The sequence below is a fragment of the Globicephala melas genome, chromosome 7 (assembly GCF_963455315.2).
Source record: "Globicephala melas chromosome 7, mGloMel1.2, whole genome shotgun sequence".
NCBI classification, from domain to species: domain Eukaryota; kingdom Metazoa; phylum Chordata; class Mammalia; order Artiodactyla; family Delphinidae; genus Globicephala; species Globicephala melas.
The window spans coordinates 44203967-44231781 of record NC_083320.1 but is presented as its reverse complement, the minus strand read 5'-3'; the positions used below and the strand labels follow the sequence as shown (position 1 = coordinate 44231781).

The following is a 27815-nucleotide window of genomic DNA, read 5'->3' as shown; positions in this document are numbered from 1 at the left end:
AGTTCTACATAAAGGTTAGTAAACCTTTTTTTGTAAAGAGCCATAGTGTAAATATTTTGGGTTTTCTAACTCATACAGGCTCTCTTACAACTGTTCAGCTCTGCTGTTGTAGCATGAAAGCAGCCGTAGGTATTAAAACTTTACTTTAAAAAGCAGGCAGTGGGTTGGATTCAGTCCTTGGGCTATAGTTTGCTGACCCCTGTTATAGATGATCTGATCCACTATTATGTCTGATCTCATTTTTTTCTTTTCTTGGCTTCAGCTACCTGGCCTCCTTGTTTTTTCCTTGAACGTACTAGTCATACTCCCAACTCAGAACCTTTGTATTTGTAGTTCTTTGCTTAGAACATTCTTCTGTATATCTGGTTCAATCCTCATCTTTTAGTTCTTAAAACTTCTCAATGAAGCTTTCTTTAGCCACCCTAAAATTATAACCATTTCTCCCGCCCCACACATGTTTTCCTGCTGCTGCTGCTTAAAACTTGTCAAAATCAAATACACTGTATGTTGTATTTATGGGTTTTTTTTTTTTTTTTTTTTTTTTTTTTTGCGGTATGCGGGCCTCTCACTATTGTGGCCTCTCCCGTTGCGGAGCACAGGCTCCGGACGCACAGGCTCAGCGGCCATGGCTCACGGGCCCAGCTGCTCCGCGGCATGTGGGATCTTCCCGGACCGGGGCACGAACCCATGTCCCCTGCATCGGCAGGTGGACTGTCAACCACTGCGCCACCAGGGAAGCCCTGTTGTACTTATCTTAATTTATTGTCTCTCTCTCCTCCTCTGGAATATAATTTCCATGAGTGGAAGCATTTTTGACTATTTTTTCACCGATGTGTCCCTAGTCGATGGTAGTACTTCACGTAGGTACTCAAAAAATAGGTGTTAAAATAATGAGTGTGATCAAGGATTGAGAGCATGGAGGACAGGAGTACTCTTATCACATTGGTGGCACTAGCCCATATGGGATTGTGAACATAGGTATTAAAGCACCAAAGATACAGTGGTAAATGGTGTCACTAGAATCAGAAAAGAGAGGTGGGAAAACAGCAAGTATCAGCTTTTATACTCGAGACATTTCCCTTTTTTTCTGGAGGGCTCCTAGGAAGTCACAGAAGAGGGACGGCTGACTTTAGCCACTTGGCAGGTGGGTGTTACTTCACTTGGCAGTGAAGTAGGAACAACCTGTAAAAGTGATTTCACCTAGAACTCCACAAGTGGGTGGGTCATAGGCTAATTCTATTACAGTGTAATTTGCTGATATAGATAAATGGACCAAGATCATTCTAGGTAGAGGAATAGTATGAATATAAAAGATGTAGGTAGGAAAGTACAGAGCACATTTAGAGGCAGTGAATAAGTCAGTTTAGGTGAGTAAGTATTTTATATAAAGGAATACAGGAAGATAAATCCTGAAAGACAATTTGAGGCTAGATTATAAAGGGTCTTTAATGCTAGGCTGATTTTTTCTTTTTAAATAGAAAATTGGGAGTAGGGAAGTGACTTGATCAGGGTGTTACCTCAGACAGTTAGTTTGGTAGTAGTGTGCTGGGAGAAATTATAGGAGGCTATAAATGGTGACATTAGTTAGGAAGCTGTAACAAACGTTCAGGCACTATGGGTCTGAATAGGATAAGCAGATTGGGCATAGAAAACAGTGTGATTGCTGTTATAAGGAAGAATCAATGAGACTGATTGACTGCACATAGAAAATGAAGAACAGAAAAGATGTGAGGATACCTGATTTAGTTAATGCCTAGGCAAATGATAATACTGTATACATGCCTTTTTTTATTCTTGGATGGGTGCATCTGTCTTTCTCCTCTTATATGTAGTACCTTCATGAATTACTCTGGCATAATTTTGATTTCACTCTGGAAAGAACCTAATAGAATCAAACCAAACTTTTAAAGTGAAGTTACTGTTACCTCATCAGTAGAAAGTTTTTGTTAACTAATCAATTAAGAAAGAAAAGCTAATCAACTCCAGGCTGCATATTATTTGTTAGCCTTAAAACTTGTTGCTTGTTTTTTTAATAAAAGGACAAAATTAGAAATAAAAAAAAAAAGAACCATAAGGTAATTGTTGGCATATTTGCCTGAATAGGGTGTATGGGAAGAGAATTGCCATCAGTTAAGGACCAGAGAGCCAGCTGATTGTAGGAGTGTTGGCAATTCAAAATCTGTAGGTTTGGTCGTCTTTTTTCTTTTCTAAATATTATTGTGTTAAGAACACTTAACATGAGATCTGCACACTTAACCAATAGTTTAAGTGTACCATATAGTATTGTTGACTAGCGGTATGGTGTACAGCAGATCTCTAGAACTTACTAACCCTAGCTGAAACTTTATGCCTATTTATTAGTAACTTCCTATTTCCCTGTCCCCCCAGTCCCTGTTAACCACCATTTTGACTCTTTGATTCTATGAATTTGTCTATTTTAGATGCCTCATATAAGTGGAATTATGCAGTATTTGTCTTTCTATGACTAGTTTATTTCACTTGGCATAATGGTCCTTATGATCATCCATGTTGTCACATGTTGTAGGATTTCCTTCTTTTTTAAGCCTGAATAATATTTCATTGTATGTATATAGTACATTTTCTTTATCCATTCATCCATCAGTGGACATTTAGGTTGTTTCCACATCTTGGCCATTGTAGATAGCGCTGCATGGGAGTGCTAGTATCTCTTTGAGAGTTTGCTTTCAATTATTTTGGAAAATACTCAGATGTAGGATTGCTGGATCATTTGATAGTTCTATTTTTAATATTTTGGGGTATCTCCATGCTGTTTTCTGCAGCAGCTACACCATTTTGTATCCCCACAAATAGTATACAACGGTTCCAGTTTCTCCACATAGTTACCAACACTTGTTGTCTTTTCAGTAGCCATCCTGACAGGTGTGAGGTGATATCTCATTGTGCTTTTTGATTTGCATTTTATACTGAGCATTTTTTTATATACCTGTTGACCATTTGTATTTCTTCTTTGGAGAAATGTCTATTCAGGTCTTTAGCCCATTTTTTGTTGGGTTATTAGTTTTTTGGTTTTAGAGTTGTAGGAGTGTCTTATATGTTCTGGAAATTAATTGTCAGATATATGGTTTGTAAATATTTTCTCCCATTTCATAGGTTGCCTTTTCACTTCATTGATTGCTTCCTTTGCTGTGCAGAAGCTTTTTAGTTTGATGTAGTCCCACTTGCCTATTTTTGTTTTTGTTGCTTGTCCTTTTGGTGTATTATCCAAGAAATCATTGCCAAGACGAGTGTCATAAAGCTTTTCTTGTATGTTGTCTTCTAGTTTTACAGTTTCAGGTGTTATATTTAAGTCTTTAATCTATTTTGAATTGATTTTTGTGTGTGGTGTAAGATAAGGGTCCAACTTCATTCTTTTGCATGTTGATATCCAGTTTTCCCAACACTATTTATTGAAGAGACTATCCTTTCCTCATTGTGTAGTTTTGGCACCCTTATCGGACATCAGTTGACCATATATGCATGGATCTTTTTCTAGGCTCTCTATTCTTTTCTGTTGGTATTTATGTCTGTCTGTATGCCAGTGCCATATTGTTTTGATTATTGTAGTAATCAAATACTACAATATATTGTAATATATTTCAACCTCAGGAACTGTCATGCCTCTAACTTTGTTCTTTATCAGGATTTATTTGGCTCTTCATGCTCTATTATAGTTCCATATGAGTTTTAGAATTGTGTTTTTCTATTTCCGTAAAGAACGCCATTGGGGTTTTTGGTTTTTTTTTTAATAGGGATTGCACTGAATCTGTAGATCACTTGAGTAGTATAGAAATTTTAACAATTTTAAGTCTTCCAACCCATGAACACAGGATGCCTTTCCACTTGTGTCATCTTTAATTTTCTTCATCAGTGTCACCATACAAGTCTTTCACCTCCTTAGATTTATTTCTAAGTATTTTATTCTTTTTGGTGCTATTGTAAATAAGATTGTTTTTCTAATTTCCTTTTCAGGTAGTTCATTGTTAGTATATAGACATACAACTGATCTTTGTATTAATTTTGTATCCTGCAACTTCATTGAATTTATTAGTTCTAACGGGTTTTTTATGGAGTCTTTAGGGTTTTCTAGAAATAGGATCTTATCTGCAAACAGGGACAATTTCACTTCTTCCTTTCTCATTTAGATCCCTTTTATTTCTTTTTCTTGCATAATTGCTTGGCTAGGACTTTCAGAACTATAATGAATAGAAGTGGCAAGTATGGGCATTCTTACCTTGTTACTGATCTTAGAGGAAAAGCTTTCAGTTTTTCACTGTTGAATATGGTGGGCTTTTTCTAGATGGCTTTTATTATGTTGAATTACCTTCCTTCTATTCCTAGTTTGCTGAAAGTTTTGGTTTTTTTGTTTTTTGCGGTACGCGGACCTCTCACTGTTGTGGCCTCTCCCGTTGCGGAGCACAGGCTCCGGATGCGCAGGCTCAGCGGACGTGGCTCACGGGCCCAGCTGCTCCGCAGCATGTGGGATCTTCCCGGACCAGGGCACGAACCCGTGTCCCCTGCATCGGCAAGCAGACTCTCAACCACTGCGCCACCAGGGAATCCCCTGCTGAAAGTTTTTAATTGTGAAAGGTTGTTCAGTTTTGTCAGATATTTTTTCTGCATCTATTGAGATGATCACGTGATTTTTATCCTTTATTTTGTTAATGTGGTGTATCACATTAATTTAAATGGATATGTTGAACCATCCTTACATCCTAGAGATAAATCCCATTTGACCACAGTGTATGATCTTTTTAATATGCTGTTGGTTTGATTTCTAGTGTTTTGTTGAGAATATTTGCATCTGTATTCATCAGGGATATTGGCCTGTAGTTTGATTTTCTCATAGTATTCTTCTCTGGCTTTGGTATCAGGAAAATGCTGGCTTCATAAAATGAGTTGGAAGTGTTTCTTCTTTCTCAGTTTTTAGGAAGAGTTTGAGAAGGATTGGTGTTAATTCTCCTTTAAATGTTTGGTAGAACTCACCAGTGAAGCCATCTGGTCTTAGGATTTTTTTTGTTGGAAGGATTTTGATTACTGATTCAAACTTCATACTAGTTATAAGTTTCTTCAGACTTTTCTTTCATAACTTAATCTTCGTAGGTTGTATGTTTTTAGGAATTGAACCCTTCTTGTAGGTTATCCAGTTTATTGACATGTAATTGTTCATGTTGTCTGTCATGATTATTTTTATTTCTGTGGCATTAGTTGTAATATCTCTTCACTTCTAATATTATTTATTTGGATCTATTTTTGTTAGTCTAGCTAATAACGGTTTGTTTTGTCCCATTTCAAAAAACCAACTCTTATTTTTGTTGATTTCTTTTTCTGGTTTTTTTCTCTATTTTGTTTATTTATTTTCTACTCTAATCTTTATTTTTTTTCCTTCTGCTAACTTTGGGCTTAGTTTGTTGCCCTTTTTCTAGGTCTTTGAGGTATATAGTTAGGTTGTTTGACATCTTTCTTTTTTAATGTAGGTGATTTTTCTGTGAACTTCCCTCTTAGTATTGCTTTTGCTGCACCCATAAGTTTTGGTATGTTGTATTTTCATTTTCCTTTATCTCAAGGCATTTTATAATTTCCTTTTTTATTTCTTCTTTGACCTAGTGGTTGGTCAAGAGTATGTTGTTTAATTTCCACATATTGTGAATTTTCTGGTTTTCCTTTTGCTATTGATTTTTAGATTCATTGCATTGTGGTCAGAAAAAATACTTGGTATGTTTCAATCTTTTTAAATTTGTTAATACTTGTATCGTGACCTAACATATGATTTTTCCTGGAGAAAGAGCCAAGTGAGCTTGGGAAGAATGTGTATTCTGCTCCTGTTGGGTGGAATGTTCTATATATGTCTATTAGGTCTATTTGGTCTATACTGTTGTTCAAGTCCTTTGTTTCCTTATTGATTTTCTGTCTAGATTTTCTATCCATTATTGGTCTTGATCTGAAAAAAAGAACAGCTAGAGAACCATGTAGAGGATGGAGTTGCATTGTAGAAGAGGTGGTTGGGGTAGCTTCCTTTAAAATGTGTTAGGGAGGGCTTCCCTGGTGGCGCAGTGGTTGAGAGTCTGCCTGCCAATGCAGGGGACATGGGTTTGTGTCCCGGTCCGGGAAGATCCCACATGCCGTGGAGCGGCTGGGCCTGTGAGCCATGGCCACTGAGTCTGCGCGTCTGGAGCCTGTGCTCCACAACGGGAGAGGCTGCAACAGTAAGAGGCCGCAACAGTGAGAGGCCGGTGTACCGCAAAAAAAATGTGTTAGGGAGAAGTAAGAGTCAATTTGGAGAAGAAAAGTCTCTTGAAAAACAAAATATAATAGAAAGGTGATATATTCAGTTCGAATAAAGAAGAAAAGCTGAAATCAAATATTGTATAAAGCAGTAGCAGCTTGATTTGCAAATAACCTTTTCTGTAAAGTTAAATATGGGAGGATGTAGTGATTGCCTCAGAGATCCACTATTAAAGAGCTGATCAGAAAGACTGATCTGAAAGATTTCTATAAACAGTATTAAGAATATAAGTAATCTGGAAGCAGTCATTAAACTGGTTGAATTCAAAAAGAATTTTCAGAGGAGGTGGCTTTAGAACTGGTTCTTGAGAAAGACTTAGTGGGCAAAAGCATTCAAAGCACGTGCCAGATCAAGGAGTCATGAGAGGTCAGAGAAAGCCAGTATAGGAAAATAGATGAGGCTGGAAAGGTTGCTTGGGTCTAGATTCTAAGGGATCTTATGGACTTTACATGGGAATATGGACTTCTTGCCAAGTGGTTAACGGGAACATAATAAGGACATTTAGTAGGAGACTCACAGGATATGATAATTCTCATGGCAGTTGGAGAATGAACCAAATTATGTGTAGTAGTTGTGTAACAGAAGAAGCTGGTTCAGTAGTCCAAGCAGTTGCACAGAGCATGTAGAAAAGGGTATAGGCAAGAAAAACTTTTTTTTTAATATATCTTTATTGGAATATAATTACTTTACAGTGTTGTGTTAGTTTCTACTATACAGCAAAGTGAATCAGCTATATGTATACATATATCCCCTCCCTCTTGAGCTTCCCTCTCACCCTCCCTATTCCACCCCTCTAGGTCATCACACAGCATCGAGCTGATCTCCCTGTGCTATGCGGCTGCTTCCCACTAGCCATCCATTTTACATTTGTTAGTGTATATATGTCAATGCCACTCTCACTTCATCCTAGCTTCCCCTTCACCCCTGAGTTCTCAAGTCCGTTCTCTACGTCTGCATCTTTATTCCTGCCCTGCCACTAAGTTCATCAGTACTGTTTTTTTAGATTCCTTATATGTGCATTAGCATACAGTATTTGTCTTTCTCATTCTGACTTACTTTACTCTGTATGACAGACTCTAGATCCATCCACCTCATTACAAATAACTCAATTTCGTTCCTTTTTATGGCTGAGTAATATTCCATTATATATATGTACCACATCTTTATCCATTCATCTGTCGTTGGACATTTAGGTTGCTTGCATGTCCTGTTTATTGTAAATAGTGCTGCAGTGAACATTGTGGTACATGTATCTTTTGGAATTATGGTAAAGAAAACATTTCTGATGTAGATAAGATTTGATTAGCAATTGGAAATAATCTTTCTTGCTTTAAAGACTACAAAGAGTATCTATAATCTCCCTTTGAAAATTATGCAGAGGTTAACTTATGTTTTCAAATTTTTGCTTAGTTTTTTTGACTGAACCATACCTTCTTTACATGATTCAAAATCCAAAAAGTATGAAAAGGTAGAGTGAAAAAATTAATCTCATCTTTGTCTCTCATATGCCTAGCTCCTATAAGCCCCCCTCCCATAGGTAAAGTCACTAATTTCTTTATAACTGTAGGAAAAAATAATTATGCATACTATATTCCAAAACATGAATATAAAATAAACATTTAAGCAGAGTAAAGTAAGCATATAAGATTTTATATTTTTTTTTTAAGGGGGGAGGGAGGGGTCTTTTTTAATTTTTTTTTTTTTTTTTTCTCTTTGGCCGTGCCATGTGGCTTGCGGGATCTTAGTTCCCCAACCAGGGGTTGAACTCAGCCCCCACACCTCCACCCCGCTCAGTGAAAGCACTGAGTCCTAACCACTGGACCACCAAGGAATTCCCACATAAGAGACTTTAAATATTGAACTCTTCTAAATAAATTTTACCGGTTTTAAACTCTAGGGCTGCTTAGTAAGAATCAAATCATATTAATGCTTACTATGTTAATAGAATGTGATATTCTTTTTTTTGTCTTTTTTTTTTTTTTTTTTTTTGCGGTACACGGGCCTCTCACTGTTGTGGCCTCTCCTGTTGCGGAGCACAGGCTCCGGACGCGCAGGCTCAGCGGCCATGGCTCACGGGCCTAGCTGCTCCGCGGCATGTGGGATCTTTCCGGACCGGGGCATGAACCCATGTCCCCTGTATCGGCAGGCAGACTCTCAACCACTGTGCCACCAGGGAAGCCCATGATGTTCTTTTAACAATAGTATTTGGTATTGTGATGGAATAATCCATAATTTTATACTAAACTCAAAACATTCAGCAATAAAGTTTCTATAAGCTTCTATAGCTAATGTTGTTATCATACTGCCAGTGTGGAAAGAGGTTGCCTTTTCTTATACTGTGTTTGTGCCTCTGCCCTTTTCTGAACCATTCAGTACAAATACATGTCCAGGAGTAGATAGCAGTACATACAGATCTATTATTGTAAGACCTTGGAAGTAGTTAAAACTTCGGATTTTTAAGAAATTGAAACATGAAGTTCTTAGTACATGTCTGCAAATAATGTGCGTGAAAAGTTTGGTTGCACTCTATGCCAATATGTATACTTTGATTTCATATTCTAGGAGTCGCCTTTGCTCAGGCAGTCTTATTAGCATTATAGTTTTTAGTTAATTGTTTATTATCTATGTGTAACCTCCTTTTTCCCATTATCACAAGTTGCCTTCACAGTTGAGGTTTACTAATTAAATACTGAATATTCTCATCTAACTTCAAATAGTATATGTCAATGAAGTAGGAAGAGTGGCAAGATATATTTGGCTAACTTCAATCAATTACATGGCTTGCATGTAATAATATATTTTTTATTGAGGTGTTTTCTCGCTGTCATCATCTTGACTAGAGTCAGATTCTTACTTGGCACATCCAGATGCTCCAACTTTGTGTGACCTAGATAGAAAACATATGGGGGTATGTGTGTGTATTTTTAGCACACATTAAGCTTTCAGCCTAAGGGCGAAATATATGAAAAACTTCAGGAAGTGAAAAGAAGATCTCTGTTTTAGAAAATAATACAGGATTGATGAAATGGTGGGGAAAACAAACTAAAAACTACTTGCTGTAAAAACTGTAGCACTTAAAAATTCAGTACTTTCTATATCCTTAATTTTTAATTACTATACTTAATTGTTTAGTTCTTTAATAATGGGTCCTGTTTTGAAAATGAATCTTAATTGCCTAAGTAATAGTGAAGATTTAATTTATTGGCAGACCTCTTTATTATTTATTGTTAGCCTAACTATAACTACTTAGAAAATGCTTCTAAATCAGCCCCCTGATCTGATGCAATAATTGCCCAGTGTGAAATAATGCTCTAGAACTGCTAGTAGTATTTACATTAAAAAAAAAAAATTCACATTCAGTGGTTCTCGTGTTTCACAGCTTGTTTAGAGCCCATTTCCTCAAGTGATCTTTCTGCAGTTCTGTATACTAGCTTTTCAATAGGTCAGGCAGTGCAATAGCATGTTTGCATTAATCAGCAGCTAAGATTCCTATCTGAGGCATCACTCTAATACAAACTAAAACACACAAGATGACGTTTCCACTAGAAAAATCACAGGTTTTATAGCTGTATTAAGTGCAGGAATTTTAAAACATTAGTTTGCTTGAAATATTTTCATGACTACTCATTTTAAATACATTTTTTACATATGTATGAATCAGAGAGCTAGCTGGCTAGCTTTAAGGAGATAAACTTTTTGTGAATAAGTTTTTATTGCTCAACTACTCCTTGTTAAAAATAACTTGTGATATAGAAAGTATGAAGCAGATGACAATTTATATACAGTTGCAGATTATTCAGAACCTTAACCTGCTTCTCTTATTTTGAGTATTTTTCCTTAAATCACCAGCTACTGGCTGGCTTAAAATAACAACCATCATAGCAGAAGCCAGCACCTTTTTGTCTTTTTACACTCACACACATACAAACACAAACACGTGCAGAGGAAATGGAAAGATTACAGTCTGACAAAAATAAACAGAGAAAATAAACAGAGTTACCACTTTACCCAGCTATTTCACTCCTAGGTATATACACAAGAAAAATAAAAATATATTTCACACAAAAAGATGTACGTGAATGTTTATAGCAGCATCGTTCGTAATAGGCAAAAAGTGGAAATAACCCACACGTCCATCATAAGAGGCAATGATACTTCAAATGTATATCCATATAGGGGAATATTATTTAGCCATTAAAAAAGGAATGAGTTCCTGACAAAAGTCCGGGACCAGCCAGCTTCACAGGTGCATTTTAACAAACATTTAAAGAATTAACACCTGTCCTTCTCAGACTGTTGAAGAAGGAATGCTTGTGAACTCATTCTACAAGACCAGCATCACCCTGATACCAAAACCAGACAAAGGCAGTGGAAAAAAAATTACAAGTCAATATCACTGATGAACGCAGATGCAAAAATCCTCAACGAAATATTAGCAAGCCAAAATCAGTAATACATTAAAAGGATCATAACACCATGATCAGATGCAATTTATTTCAGGGATGCAAGAATGATTCAGTATCCACACATCAATCAGTGTGATATACCACATTAACAGATTGAAGATTAAAATCATAGGATCATCTTAGTAGGTGCAGGAAAAGCTTTTCACAAAATTCAACATCCGTTTAATGATGTTAAAACTGTCAACAAAGTAGGTATAGAGGGAATGTACCTCACCTTAATAAAGACCATATATGACAATCCCACAGCTCACATCATACTCAAAGGTGAAAAACGGAAAGCTTTCCCTCTGAGATCAAGAGCAGGAAAAGGTTGCCCACTCTCACCACTTTTATTCAACATAGTATTAGAAGTCCTAGCCCCAGCAGTTAGATAAGAAAAAGAAGTAAAAGGAATCCACATTGGAAAGGAAGAAGTAAAACTTTCACTGTTTGCATATGATATGATACTATGTATAGAAAATCCTAAGGATGCCACCAGAAAACTATTAAAACTAATAAATGAATTTGGTAAAATTCCAGGATACAAAATTAATATACATAAATCTGTTGCATTTCTATACATTAACAATGAACTATCAGAAAGAGAAATTAAGATAACAACCCCATTTACAATTGCATCAAAAAGAATAAAATGCCCAGAAATAAATCTAACCAAGGAGGTAAGAAACCTGTACTCAGAAAACTATAAGATATTGATGAAAGAAATTGAAAATGATACAAACAAATGGAAAGCTAAAACATGCTTATGGATTGGAAGAATTAATATTGTTAAAGTGACCATAATTCCCAAGGCAGTTATGAATTCAGTGCATTGCCGTCAAAATACCAATGGCTTTTTTCACGGAACTAGAAGAAATAATTCTAAAATATGTATGGAAACACAGAAGACCCAAAATGACGAAAACAATCTTAAGAAAGAAGAACAAAACTGGAGTTATCGTGCTCCCCAATTTCAAGCTATCCTACAAAGCTACAGTAATCAAAACAATATGATATTGGCACAAAGCTGGAATTATCATGCTCCCCGATTTCAAGCTATACGACAAAGCTAAAGCAATCAAAACAATATGATAGGGAGTTCCCTGGTGGTGCACTGGCTAAGAATCTGCCTGCCAATGCAGGGGACACAGGTTCGAGCCCTGGCCCAGGAAGATCCCACATGCTGCGGAGCAACTAAGCCTGTGTGCCACAACTACTGAGCCTGTGAGCCACAGCTACTGAGCCCACGTGCCACAACTACTGAAGCCCGTGTGCCTAGAGCCCGTGCTCCACAACAACAGAAGCTGCCACAATGAAAAGCTCGCATGCTGCAACAAAGAATAGCCCCCGCTCACCGCAACTAGAGAAAGCCCACATGCAGCAATGAAGACCCAATGCAGCCAAAAATAAATAAAACATAAAAGTTATAAAAAAAAAAACACAATATGATATTGGCACAAAACCAGACACAAAGATCAATGGAAGAGAATAGAGAGCCCAGAAGTGAACCCTCATGTATATGGTCAATTAATCTACGATAAAGGAGGCAAGAATACACAATGGGAAAAAGACAGCCTCTTCAACATATAATGTTGGGAAAACTGGACAGCTACATGCAAAAGAACCAAACTGAACTACTTTTTCACACAATTTACAGAAGTAAATTCAAAATGGATGAAAGACTTACATGTAAGACCTGAAAACATAAGCAGTACACTCATTGGTCTTAGCAATATTTTTTTGGATCTCTCTCCTCAGGCAAGGAAACAAAAGCAAAAATAAACTAATGGGACTACACTAAAAAGCTTTTGCACAATGATAGAAACTGTCAACAAAATGAAAAGGCTGCCTATTGAATGAACAAAGATGTTTGTCAACAATATATATGATAAGGGGTTAATATCCAAAAAGTACAAAGAACTCAACATAATAAACAAATAAACTGATTTAAAACTGGGCAGAGGATAGCACAGGGAGATCTGCTTGGTGCTTTGTGACCACCTAGAAGGGTGGGATGGGGAGGGAGGGAGGGAGATGCAAGAGGGAGGGAATTTGGGGATATATGTATACATATAGCTGATTCACTTCGTTATACAGCAGAAACTAATACAACATTGTAAAGCAACTATACTCCAATAAAGATGTTAACAAAAAAAGGCAGAGGACCTGAGTAGACATTTTTCCAAAGAAAACATATAGATGGCCAACAGGCACCTGAAAAGATGCTCAATATCACTAATCATCAGGGAAATGCAAACCAAAACCACAGTGAGATATCACCTCACAGCTGTCAGAATAGCTATTATCAAAAAGCAACAAATAACAGGTGTTATTTGAGAGGGTGTGGAGAAAAGGGAACCCTCCTGCACTGTTGGTGGGAATGTAAATTGGTGCAGCCACTAAGGAAAACAGCATGGAGGTTCCTCACAAAATTAAAAATAGGACTACCACACGATTCAGCTATTCCACTTCTGGGTATTTTTCCAGAGAAAACAAAAATACTAATTTGACAAAATATATCCACCCCTATGTTCATTGCAGCACTGTTTACAATAGTCAAGATATGGAATGGGGCTTCCCTGGTGGCGCAGTGGTTGAGAGTCTGCCTGCCGATGCAGGGGACACGGGTTCATGCCCCGGTCTGGGAAGATCCCACGTGCCGCGGAGTGGCTGGGCCCGTGAGCCATGGCCGCTGAGCCTGCGCATCCGGAGCCTGTGCTCTGCAACAGGAGAGGCCACAACAGTGAGAGGCCCGCATACTGCAAAAAAAAAAAAAAAAGATATGGAAGCAGCCTAAATGTCCATTGACAGATGAATGGATAAAGAAGATGTGGTACGTATATACAATGGAATACTACTGAGCCATAAGAAAAGAATGAAATCTTGCCATTTGCAACAACATGGATGGACCGAGGGTATTACGCTGAGTGAAATAAGTCAGAGAAAAAGAAATACTGTATGATTTCATTTATATGTAGAGTCTAAAAAACAAAACAAATGAGCAAGCATAACAAACCGAAAGACTCATGGAGAATCAACAGGTGTTTACCAGAGGGAAGTTAGTGGTGGGATGAAAGTAAAAACAAAAAATAGTAACTATGTGAGGTAATGAATGCTTATTAGCTTGATTGTGGTGATCACTGCACAATATGCAATGTTATATGAAACAATAAGATTGTACATCTTAAATATATAGTTTTTGTCAATTATACCTCAAAGCTGAAAAAAAGATTTTAAAAAAGAAATTATTGCTCATTATCAACCAAATATTTCCATGTCCTTAATTATCCTATTGATACCAGTACTGCATTCTAATTCAGCCAGCTTTTAATTTCCTAGAGGGCAAGGATTCTGACCATTTTTTTCCTTGTATGTCTACGTAACCCATTGCTCTTTTCTCTGTGATGGGACCTCAGTACTTTGATGTGTATAGGCACGTTGAGTGGACTAGTGCTTTTGGAATCTTTCAGGAAGGCTGTATTTATATAAATAGATTTATGTTTGCAGTGCAGCTCCCAGTGCAAAAAGAATTAAATGTTATGTGACATACAGAAGTGTAGGTTATATAGCTGTTAATAGGACATTAAGATTTCTTTATTTGATAAGTATCACTTTGGAATTTTGCACATAAATATGTGGAGATTGAGCCTTTGATTAAAGTTTGAGTGCCCAAACTCTGAAATCACTTGAAATCACAGTTTTAACCTGAAATCACTTGAGCATAGCTTTTTTGCCTTTAAAATTTCTAGTATGGACGATGAAGATAAAAGGAACTCTGCACATTTTTACATATGAAACCAGTCAACCCAGCTAATCAGTGACTATTCCAGATGCCAATGAAATGAAGCACACTAATGACTTAATGTGATTCATACCTAAACACATTGTGTTTAATGGTCAGAATTCAGAGGCATTGCATAAAAATTATATCTAAGCTGAAATTGTTCAGAAGTGTTAAAAAGGCAGTGACTCAAAATTCACTTGAAAAAGATAAACAGAACTAGGAAGCAGTGTCATTCAAAATGATCTTCTTTCAAAGAGCCTTGCTGCTGTCAGTATTATTTGTAACTTTTTGGTAGGAATCATTTTATCAGTATCTGTTTATAGAAATTGGAAAGAACCTCAGTCACCTATTTCTAGCCTCCATCTAGAAGGGAGAGAATATTGGAAGTTCCTGTGACCTGAGCTGAGTTAGAATCATCATTAGTGGAGTATATAGCTGGTGGCTTTCTACATCCATCTCATTTTAAAACATGTAAATAATATTCGTTATGTGACAGACACTAAATTTCTGAGTTGAACAGCATAAAAGTCCCTCATCTGGAGAGTCTGTCATCTCATGCAAGTTAACACTCAGTTACAGAATTTGTTAGCTCCTATTTTTTCTTTAGATCATATAATATTAATTATGCTAGCTTCTTCCCTTACTATAAACTCAAAACTAAATTCATATATTTTATGTTTTACCCTTTCGTGTAAAATAAATTAAATTGTATCATTACTGTAAGATACACCTGAGATAGTCTGTAAAGTCTTTAGCATTGTGTAGCTAAATAAAACTGGATTTTAAAAAAAGAATGAAGTACTGATACAGCATGGATAAAACTTGACAAAGTTATGCTATAAGTGAACAAGCCACTCACTATGTATCGTATGATTCCATTTATATGAAATACCCAAAGTAGGGAAATTTATAGAGACAGTAGATTAGTGATTGCATAAGGTGAAGGTGCAGGGACATGGGGAATGACTGCTAATGGGTACAGGGTTTCTTTTTGCAATGATAAAATTGTTTTAAAAAATTAAACTGTGGGGATTTAGTTGCACAGCTCTGTAAATATACTAAAAACCATTGAATTGTATACTTGTATACTTTAATTGTATCATGTGTCAGTTCTATCAGAATAAAACTATTATTTTAAAGAAAAGAAGGAAAAACAAAGTTGTTTTGGATTTCCTAAAGGAATAGACAAAGACTATAATTTCTAACCCATGTAGTGGTGTGAGAACCAGCAGTCTTAATATTTAAAAATAAAGAGCTAGTTTTCAACTCCACTAGGGTTACTTTTCTCTAGAAAAAAGTATTCATTTGCTCACTCCTTCAACAAATCGTTTACTGGGCCCTTCTGAGTACTTGACACTGTTATTGGTACCAAGGATTCAATCACATTCCTGATTCTTCTCCTTTTCTTCCTCTCCCTATGCACTGAGTCACAAAATCACATCAAGTCTGTTTCATATCCTTTAGTCTATCTCTGTTTTCTTTTACTCTTAGCAGTGTGCTTGGTTCTGTTACCCAGTCCAGTGATTCTCAGCCACAGTGTTAATATTAGTAAGATACCAAAGTTTGCAAATGTTTTACCTTTAAAAAAATAAGATAAATAATCCTGTAAATGTCACTTTTACTGACTTGCGTTCCATTGTATTTTTGTGAGTGGAAGAGAAAGCAATAGTGTTATAGCTAGTGTGCCAGGAAAAACACACAGTCGTCAGTGTCTATGAGACTATTTTGCAAATGTGAACCTCATCCATTTTATGTGTCCTCAATAAAAGTTGAGAATCTCTGAGTTGGATTATTACAGTCACATTTTTTAATCCATATTGCTTTAGTTTCAATTCTCACTAAATCATTCTTGCCAAAGATCTCTTTCTTTTTTTTTATTGAAATATATTTGACATAAAACATTGTGTAAATTTAAGGTATATAACATGTTGACTTGCTACTGTATTATTGAATATAATATGATTGCCATTGTAGCAATAATTGTACCTCTATAACATTAACTAATTTTTCTTTTTACTGGTTGGAATAATTAGGTTCTAGTCTCTCAGCAAGTTTGGTGATTGTAATACAATATTATTATCTATATTCACTGTACTGTGCATTACATCTCTAGGATTTATTTACTACTCATTGCAAGTCTGTACTCTTAAATAACATCTGTCCTATCCCCCCAACCCTTATACCCTGGTAACTACCAATTTTACTCTGTTTCTGTGAGTTTTTCCTTAGATTCTACATATGAGTGATGTCATACAGTGTTTGTTTTTGTCTCACTTATCTCACTTAACAGAAAGTCCTCAAGGTCAAAAGATCTAACATCCATATCTGATCATGGCATTTTCCCAATTAGATTTGTACATTGATTCTGCATTGCATATAAGAGAAACTGTAAACTTCTTTGCGTGATATGCTAGGTCATTCATGATCTTGTTCCTGTCTATCTATCTGTCCAGCTTCATCTCCAGCAAGGCATATTTTCTATGCTTCCATACCTTTGCATGTGCTCTTCTACCTGTCAGGAATGCCCTTCCCATAATTTGTGGGTGGCAGACTCCTTTCAAGTCTCACCGTACATGCAGTTGCTCTGTGGAGTAGACTTAGGTTTCTTCTACAGTGTTCCCGCTGTGTTTTGTATTAGCGGTTTTCATAATGCATTATAATTATTTTAATACCTTACTTTCCTTTGGTATTTTTAGCTTCTTGAAAGCTGGAACCTTGTCCTTCTATCTTTGTATTCCCAGCTTTTAGCATGGAATCTGGTACAAAGTAGATGTTCAGTAAAATATTTGCTGAATAAATTTAGAAGTTTCTCCAAAAATTTTAATTTAGCCAGAGCATTTATATATTATAATATGTGCTGAAATAAAGATTAAAAATGTGGGGCTTCCCTGGTGACGCAGTGGTTGAGAGTCTGCCTGCCGATGCAGGGGACACGGGTTCGTGCCCCGGTCCGGGAAGGTCCCACATGCTGCGGAGCGGCTAGGCCCGTGATCCGTGGCCGCTGGGCCTGCGCGTCCAGAGCCTGTGCTCTGCAACGGGAGAGGCCACAACAGTGAGAGGCCCGCGTACCGCAAAAAAAAAAAAACTTATGTGACATCCCATGTTTCCTGGAGCAGTTCCAATTTTAAATAGCGTATTGGCCTTTAAGTGGAAATGTAGTTACCAAAACATAATATTTTTAGAAATATACACATTGAACCTATACCTTAATTTTTTAATTGTTTACAATTTACTTTTCTATTTGATTTCATGTACTTTAGGTCCTTTTTTCTAATTGAGATCACTTTCAAAGCAATAGACAGTGAAAAGTTGGCATCTAGGACAGAACAGTACCTAAATTCTAGTTCTGTCATTTTGCTGGGACTAATTACTGCACATCTGTATTTATATGAATATTAATAAATAAAAATTATCAGAAATTTAGAAATCCTTAGGTATAAGGATCTGCATAATACGGTTAAGGTTGGTACTGACAAGCTGCACTCTCAAAAATATTCTGACTTCAGGATGCTATAAGAGTAGCTCCCAGTCTTTTTTGGATTTCTGTTATTCTGGTGTGGTTTCTTTGATTTGGAGACCCCGATTCTTCTCCTTGCCCTCTTCTAAAGGTAAATTATTTATTTAACTTTAAATGAATTTTTAAAATAATTTTGTCTTGAGAGTGTATTAATACCCTCAAACAACTGGAGATTTCATAACATATCACATACTCATACATGAAAATGCGTTTGTCAGAGACACTATTTGAGAATTCCCAATTATGGTCTGAAGTTGGCTGTAACTTATTACTATCCTTGACTAGAGAGGAGAGAGATGTTCAAAGTAAAAATTTGGAACCAGAAGGTTAGGGTATGAATCATGATTCCATGATCTAATATCTCTGTTTCTTTGGGTAAATCAATCTGAGCCTCAGTTTCCTCATCTGGAAAATGAGATAATAATACCTGCCTGAAATGGTTGTGAAAATTAATGGTTTCTAGAATAGTAGTGCCTAGTAAGTAAGTTCTTCATAAATTGTAACTCCTACTTGATTAGTATTAATAAAACCCCGGGAATAGGTAAAAGGTTTTCCTGTTACACTAAATATTGGGCAATTTTTCTTCTTGAGCAGTTGTTACACTATCTGTTTTCCCCAGCAGGTTGGTCTTTGAGATTCTAAAAACAAAAGTGGCTTACAGATGATACATATCAAGAAGCAGAGTCAGTGACTATTGTCATCTTGTCCAGAAGAGAACAGCACTTCGCTGCTATCCCCTGACATGCCAGTTAGAGAACAACATGAATTCATGTACTTCCCCTTCCGTTTTATTATACATAATATTGTTAGTACTTCTTCCTGCCTACATAGGTTCCTGGTCATGTTAAGGAATTTGTTTGACTAGGATCCTTTGATCTAGCCGGAGTGTCTCTCTTTTAAACCTTCTCTACAATCAAATATTTAAATCAATGTCTTTTTACTTGGAACAAATAACCTTTCTACATTACAAAAAAAAAGAGGGGGAGAGAAAGAGAGAACAAAGGAGAACTTTCTCAACTTCCTTCCATTGATTCTACAAACCTACTTGTTTGTATACCCATTCTTCCCTCACTGCTTTTTGTTCAAGTGTGTCATCAAGGCTTGCCTTGATCCACCTGCCTCCAGTTATTGCTGTTTGCTTTCACTTTACAGCCAAACTTCCTAAAAGAGCTGTCTCTTTCATATGTTCCCCCTATAGTCACTGTCTAGTAAGTAAAATTTGGCTTCGTTTACTCTGCTTCCTGAGAACTGCTCTCATCCTCCTGATTGCTAAATCCTGTGGCCACATCTCTTTTTTTACCTTGGTCTCTCAACACTGGTCACACATAACTACTTCTTTCTTCTTAAAAAAACTTCCTTGTTCTATGCACCATACTGTCCTGTGACTCTTCTTGCCTCTGTGGCCAATCCTTTTCAGTCTCCTCTTCTTCCTCTGTCTGCCTCTTGAATGTTGATGTTTTCTCCTAAGCCCTTTACACATTTTCTTTAGGATTTAGGGGGTTCTAAGTGAATATTTGTTGAATGAATGATATGTGTCTGTATTGGTGGTTTCTCAAGAGATTTGACTATAATTGGACCTCATTAACTGAAAAAAATTCAGTATGTGGTACCTGATCATACACTTCACAGCCAAACTTTGGTGCAGTCTCTCTGGACTATGCTTCTCTTAAACTACCCTACTGGATGCTTGCAGTGAAAAAAATCCAAGCTCATTATTCAGCTTTTATGTCTGTAAGGTTCAGTTAGCTTTTTTAAAGTTTTCTGTGTATAAAAGGTAATTATAAAGGTAATTTTAAAAAGCATGCATTATCCTAAATTTTTATACCAGTTTGACTATTTACAGAAATCTTATAGCATAGGTGTCTGTCTTCAATAAAACAGTAATACTTTACTTGGAGTAGCGATTTAATTTAAATATACTCTGAAGTATATACTCTGAAGTTTAGGATTAGAAGAGGGGAGAGAATTAATATTTAATGAAACTGTTTTATGCCAGACACTGCCTATGTGTTTGCCTACATCATATATTTTCATCTTCCAACAACTCAGGGAGATAATTATTCTTAGTCATGTTACAGAGAGAAGAAAATTGAGGTTAAGGGGAATTAAAATAGATTCTACACTGCAGCATATATAGCTACTAAAATTTGGAAATGGAGTTCTGTCAGACATACATATCTTATAAATGATGCAGAAAATATAAGCTAGGGATGAATGCTAAATATAGCAATAATTTGTATAAGTACTTGAGTTTACTAAATCCAAATTGTGTCAAAAGTTGTCTGTGTTATTTTGTCCCTAGGCAATTATTTGGCAGAAAACTAGAGTATCAGATCATAAAATGGCTCTCATGTCTGTTCTGGGGACTGCTGTTATGGGCAACATGGAACCCTTTCAGTACCACTCTGAAGAATCTCAGGTATACAACAAAAATGTTCTTTAATAATTCTAATTTACCAATGAAACTGTTAAATTATTTCCTTTTTGTGGGGTTGGGGTTGCAAGAAGTTTTTCTTTTAAAATTTTAACGAAGTATGTGTATAAGGTACAAAAAGAAAATATGCACAGAGCTCATATTAAACCTCTCTTCCCAGCCCTGCTTCCTGTTTTTATCTTTTCTGTTTATTGTTTAATTTTAAGTATCGTGGCTACATTAATTTTTTAAGTGATTTTCAATTTAGAATCTTCATCTGTTTACTTTCTACAATGAAAGAAAAGAAGTTGAGCTCTCTTACCTTTGTTTTCCCTTTTCCATCCTAGATGTATGTATTCCAGCTTTATTTTCTTGATCTGTCAGCTTCAGACAGTCTTCTTCAGTCCCAATAATATTGGATGAGGTTATTAACACTCCCAATCTTACTTCTACCTGCTCTTCTCCCTCTCAGTCATGTCAGCTCCACTTTCATGTTATATAGCTTAATAACCTGTTTTCTTATGTAACCATCTTTTGTTTGTTGGAAGAATTTTAATTATGTAATCATCTTTTATTTGAAGATTCATTCTAAAAGTTGAAAGCTTATGTGGAGTATATATTACTATGACTTCTCTGTTCTCCTTTTCTTTTTTATAATTTGTTGCAATCTCTTTTCTGCTACTAGTTCCCCTCCTATCCTTTTTTGCAGTATTGAGTTCTTAATAATCATCTTATTGGAGTCTTGGATGGGAGCTTGTGCTCAATTAATGTGTTAAGAGTTCTCTCTCCTGAGGAACAATTCAGGCCACCCTTAGTGGCCATGATCTGACATGGGTTCTATTTTTCAGAGCTCTCTTAATAGTTGTTTAATAGTTTAGACACTAGTGCCACCTTGGACTGGTCATGGTGGCTGACTTGGGATAATAAGGGTACTGTCTAAATTCCCCTGGGTTCCCTGTGGCTTCCTGGAACTTTGTTGCCTATGCTGGTAACCCAGGAAGCTTGTGACAGGAGATCCAGACATGATATCTGTGGTGTTGTGCTTTAGAGATTCTACCTGTCATAGTTTGGTCTGAAGACCAGCAGCATTGGCATTACTTGGAAGCTTGTTAGGGTACTGTCTAATAAGGGTAATAAGGGTAATAAGGGTAATTTTAATAAGGGTACTGTCTAAATTCCCCTGGGTTCTGTCTAAATTCCCCTGGGTTCCCTGTGGCTTCCTGGAACTTTGGGATAATAAGGGTACTGTCTAAATTCCCCTGGGTTCCCTGTGGCTTCCTGGAACTTTGTTGCCTATGCTGGTAACCCAGGAAGCTTGTGACAGGAGATCCAGACATGATATCTGTGGTGTTGTGCTTTAGAGATTCTACCTGTCATAGTTTGGTCTGAAGACCAGCAGCATTGGCATTACTTGGAAGCTTGTTAGGTGAAGAATCTCAGGCCTCATCCCAGACATACTGAATGAGAATCTGCACTTTTTTTTTTTTTTTTTTTTTTGAGGTACACGGGCCTCTCACTGTTGTGGCCTCTCCCGCTGCGGAGCACAGGCTCCGGACGCGCAGGCTCAGTGGCCATGGCTCACGGGCCCAGCTGCTCCGCGCCATGTGGGATCTTCCCGGACGGGGGCACGAACCCATGTCCCCTGCATTGGCAGGCGGACTCTCAACCACTGCACCACCAGGGAAGCCCAAGAATCTGCATTTTAATGCGGTCTCCGAGTGCATATTCAAGTAGGAAAAGCACTGATTTAGACCTTGGTTAGTTATGATTCCATGTGTGATTGGAACATGAGTCATTCCTGCAGTTTGGATTTCTTTTCTTTGATCTGTATTGAGATATGTTGCCAGATCTGTGCATGTCCATTGATTTTTTTCAATAAATTTATTTTATTATTTTATTTTTATTTTATCTGGCTGCATTGGGTCTTTGTTGCTGCGTGCGGGCTTTCTCTAGTTGTGGCGAGCGGGGGCTACTCTTCCTTGCGGTGCACGGGCTTCTCATTGCCGTGGCTTCTCGTTGCGGAGCACGGGCTCTAGGCGTGGGGCTTCAGTAGTTGTGGCATGTGGGCTCAGTAGTTGTGGCTCACGGGCTCTAGAGCGCAGGCTCAGTAGCTGTGGCTCACGGGCTTAGTTGCTCCGTGGCATGTGGGATCTGCCTGGACCAGGGCTCGAACCCATGTCCCCTGCATTGGCAGGCGGATTCTTAACCACTGCACCACCAGTGAGCCCCATGTCCATTGATTTTTAAATTTTATCTTGAGATAGAATTGTACAAGGGCTGCTGGTAATCTTTGACAGATACCAAAACTTTGCTGCACCTTCACGTGGTTATTCTTGCATGGGGGAATGAGGGTACTTGGAAACTATGTGTTGCTGAGTAGTACCACTTCAGTGGGCTGTCAGAAGGACAGACTTTTGAGTGTCTCCCTGGTGAGAATGATCATCTAACCAAATCTCTCTTTTGTTCATGCACTGTGTGTCTAAATGGATATTGTATTTATGTTGCCACCAGCTACCCATCACTATTCCATGCTTTCTGGGCTTTCAGAGTTTCCTTGACCCATTCTCATTCCTAGCCAAAATCAATCTTAAGTTGTTTACCAACTGCTAATGGTTGCCCCTCTCACCTCACTTTTTTCCTCATTACATACATTCAAGTTGTGAAACTTGGCCACCAAGGCCCTTCACGGGACTGGGGTGGCAGATGCATAAGTCATTGGGAACCTTGGGTGCAGAAAATCTTCATAATATCTGTTTCTGTAATGTTGAGGGTCCCTTTCTTATCTATATAGCAACTCCATATGGGAAGAATCTCCTAATTATGGATGGTGATCCCAGCTGCACCACTGCTGTGGTGGCATTTCTTATGGAGTTTCCCAGTGTGGCTTTGTTGGTTTGATGGAACTCCTCAAGTTGGTTTTTTTGTTTGTTTGTTTGTTTTGACATCTATCTTCTCTTTGATAGCTCTGCATCAATCCATGCTAAGTTCTGGGTGAATTCCTCAGTGCTGCCTGATTTTTATTCCCAAAACAATATCTACTTTTCTGTTCTTTCTTCTAAACTTGATTTATAGCTACCAGTTTTGATTTCTTTATCTTCTGGGTTTTTTTTTTTAATAATAATGGTTTTTTTATTTACTCTTTTGAAAGCATGGTACACATACTAATTTCAGTCATTTTCATATTGCTCTATCATTTTTATTCCTGAGAGAATATTCTCTCATTCTCTGCCATTTTATATGCTTTGAAATTTTAATTTACAAAATCACTTTGAATGCAGATTTATTGTTTTGTTTTTCCCTCCCACTTTCCCCTCCCTTCCCGTAGTTTGGCAGATACCACTGCCCTCCCAGCTCCAATTCAAAACTAGGTATTAATATTAGTAGTTCATGCCTTTCATCCTGACAATATTTTGCAGACCCTTTTTCCTAGCTGACTTGGCTTAACTTTATTTTTGGTTTTGGAGTTGTCTCTGTTCTTTCTGGTGATCCTTGCAAGCAGCTCCAAACAGTGGTCACAGCATTTTTTAAACATTTGTGGGTGTGGGAGGAGAAATTTGCCCATTTCAAAGGGAAAGACTGATTTAAATCCCCTAACTATATGTGTTTTCTGTCCTTATTTCCATACCAGAATTGAATTTCCAATTGACCAGCTGGTTTCTTTTTTTCTTTTTAATTGATATACAGTTGACATATTAGTTTCCAGTGTACAATGTTATGATTTGTTATATGTATATACATTGTGAGGTGGTCACCACAGTAAGTCTAGTTACATCCATAATCACACATCGTTACAATTTTTTTTTCTGATACAGCTGGTTTCTGATCATAGAGCACATAAGGGCTTTTGATTTCAGCCATCACTCCCTGTTATGTTTAGCATTCATAACATCTTTATGTTTGTAGTTCCTTTGTCTTATTTTTAAACGGTTAGGTCTTTAAAAATTTTTGTAAGAATTTATTTTATCTATCACTGCTATGTATTTGCAGTTGGGATGGAGAGAAGGGAATTATTAATAAGTTGTGAATTTATTCCACTATCCTGATCAGAAGTACTTAAATTTTTACTTTAGAAACATAAATCCCATAGGGTTCTAGAGGTTTACCGAAAGAGGAGAACGTCAAGGTTACTTCAGCAGAATCGGGGCAGAGAAGAAGAGATGGGTTTGAGAAACTGAGTAGGGGGCAGGGCTGTTTATCATGGTAAAGGAATACAGGAGGAGCTAGTTGGACAGCAGGGTAGAAGTGAGCTTAAATATTTTATCGAGTTTTGAATGTGGTGAGATTGAGAAGATTTGTGTGACAGCTAGTTAAAGATAGTAAACATTTGGGGATGAAAGAAATAAAGGTTCTACATCTGTATCTTAGCGTCACTGGTGTATGTGTATAGATGGGAATGAAATTACTCAGGGAGAGTAGAGAGCAAGAAAAAAGGATCTGATGATGAAACTCAAGGGGACCATCATCATTATAGACTGTAAGCAAAGAGAGAGAAACCAGCAAACCATACTAAAGAGGAAGTGTCAGAGAGGAAACAGAAAGAGAAGGCTGAAGCAGTGTCATGCTTCCCAAAGTAGAGAGTTGTCATTGGTATCAGGGTCTGTAGAGAGTCAGGTAAGGGTAGAACTAAGTGTCCATTGGAGTTGGTCACTGAGGTAGAAGCCAGACTATAGAATATTGGAGATGAAGGGAAGGAGAGAGGGGTCCATAGCTGAAGGACAATCAGGGGAGAATTATTTGTTTATATTTTGCCTTTGATTTTTGTTTTGCTATTTAGTTAATAGTTGGGTATAGAATCTTACAAGGTCTGTCTAATTTTTTATTTTGTTGCACTGATTTGTCCTCTTACAGACATTTTTCTTCACTCGAACTAGATGGATTTTCACTTTTTTTTTTTTTTTTTTTTTGTGGTATGCGGGCCTCTCACTGTTGTGGCCTCTCCCGTTGCGGGGCACCGGCTCCGGACGCACAGGCCCAGCGGCCATGGCTCACGGGCCCAGCCGCTCCATGGCATGTGGGATCTTCCCGGACCGGGACACGAACCCGTGTCCCCTGCATCGGCAGGCGGACTTTCAATCACTGCACCACCAGGGAAGCCAGGATTTTCACTTTTTATAGCATTTTATAAGACTTTGCCATTTGATTTTACTATTCCATATAACTTACAGCTTGTTAGTTCTTAAGGTTGTCTTAAGCCATTTTTAAAGCTCCATATTTGGAAGTAATAGTATTTATTCAGTGGCCAGCCAAGATGGTGTGGAAGGAAAACACTAGCAATATTACCAATTTTTTCTTCATTTTAATCTTCATTCTTCCCTATTCTGGGTATTTTTTTTCCATCAACAAGCCCAATAAGTCTTTCAGAAGCTAAACAGGCTCTCCCTGATGCTCAGCAAGTGCTTTAAGAAGGGTCTTATGTTACTTGGTAAATTATACAACCATTTATAAGTCTTGTTAAGTTTTACAGTTAAGTATTTTCATTTTATAATGGATTATCTAGGTTTATTTATTAACTTTTTTTAATTGGCACAGTTTGGCACTGTGATGGTAATGCGCTTAGTGTTCTAAAATTGGTACTGCATCTCCTTAAACACTTATTTCCAAGGGCAGGGATAGCTGTAGACATAGGTGGCAGCCTGCAGGATACGTTGGTAAGGAGCCTCATGGTTTCTGCTTAACTAAAAATAGCACCCCCACTGACACTCTTGCTTTTCTAAACCTAAGCTGAAATTTTCCCATTATTACTGTTTCTTAACAGGTTAATAAAACAGCTGATGCCGGTTGTTTCAGATAAGAGATTATTATAGGCCTGTATTTTGAATAATTTGACCAAGATCACACTAGTAGTAGAGCTAGGATTTAAATCATGTCAGTCTGGCTCTATCCGGTATTCCTAACAATCCTCTGTATTATCTTTAAAAGTAAAAGTAGGAGCATTTTCCTTGCCTTCTGTTCCCTAAATCAATCAATCTTCTCGCTGGTATTTTTTCTAGGATTCTTCTTTATTTTCTCCCTCTTCAAACATTTGTAAAGTAGTTCTCTAAACAAAAATGAAGATAAAGTACAACGCTGCAATGTATCAAAGAGTAAAAGATTTTTTTATTTTCCCTCAGTAATGAAAACCCAGTCAGATTGACTTCATAGCATACTCAGAATAAAGATAGAAACAGCCACTTCTTTACAGAAAACGGTTGCTGAAAAGAAAAGGATAAAGAGCCAGAGGAAAGTCACAATATGAGGAAAGAAATTTTTAGAAGACAGAAAGAAGATCAGGTTGAGCAAAGAGCAGTATTTATGCTGTATGTCCTATGACAATAAGACATATGGCCGTTGGTGAAACTCTCATGAATGCCAGTTTTTCCTTAAAATAGAATTGCAAAAAGGGAGAGTCAGAGGCTGAGAACACCAATTTAACACGCTTCAGTAATTTATTTAAGGTTAATGCTCATGACATGGTTATCAGGAAATATATGGCTCTTTAGACCTTAAGATCGAAATCCATTTGTTTGTTAATTTTTTTATACCTTTTAAAAAATATATACAGTGTTATTTAGGCTTTTTAATTTTTTTTACTTTATTATTTTTTTTCATTTTTTTAATTTTTGGCTGTGTTGGGTCTTCATTGCTGCGTGCGGGCTTTCTCTAGTTGGGGCAAGTGGGGGCTACTCTTCATTGTGGTGCGCGGGCTTCTCACTGTGGTGGTTTCTCTTGTTGCAGAGCACGGGCTCTAGGTGTGCGGGCTTCAGTAGCTGTGACACGCAGGCTCAGTAGTTGTGGCGCACGGGCTTAGTTGCTCTGCAGCATGTGGAATCTTCCCGGACCAGGGCTCGAACCTGTGTCCCCTGCATTGGCAGGCGGATTCTTAACCACTGAGCCACCAGGGAAGTCTCAATTTTTTTATACCTCTTAATGTATTGTATATAGCCAGACCCATGGAATCACATTTATCATTGACATTGCATATCAATTCTGTAATTATTTATTACAATTATAGATTTATCTAAGTGGATTTCTTCCAAAGCATGATGCAGACCACTCTTTCACAAGTCTTTCGACCCCAGAAAGGAGTTTCATCTTTATAAACAGTCGACCAGTACACCAAAAAGATATATTAAAGGTAATCTTTTTAAGAAAAGGTATCACTTGGATCAGAAATAAAAACTCTGTCACTTGTCAGCTTCTTATAAGGACTACTTCTAAGAATTTGTTCCAAAATAAGGAAAAGGAAAAATAGATACAATATCATTTATTAAGCATTGTGCTAGGTACCTTACATATGACTCTTCACAACAGTTCTGTGGTGAATTATTATCCTTATTTATAGTGAAGAGACTGAAATGTTTGTGACTATCTTA

General features: G+C 37.2%; 1 protein-coding gene across 7 annotated transcripts in view; it reads left to right on the top strand.

Annotated features, from left to right (window-relative positions):
• Window positions 1-27815, top strand: part of PMS1 (PMS1 homolog 1, mismatch repair system component) — a 98447-nt gene that overhangs the window by 43713 nt on the left and 26919 nt on the right. For 5 of the 7 annotated variants that reach the window (XM_060302146.2, XM_060302147.1, XM_030847686.2 and 2 more), the window contains 2 exons: window positions 20353-20469; window positions 27455-27577. In XM_060302146.2, coding sequence (XP_060158129.1) covers window positions 20353-20469; window positions 27455-27577 — 240 coding nt within the window. Of the gene's footprint in view, window positions 1-13290; window positions 13521-20352; window positions 20470-27177; window positions 27578-27815 lie in introns of those variants that run through there. The other 2 variants (XR_009564585.1, XM_030847694.3) reach the window with 2 other exon arrangements.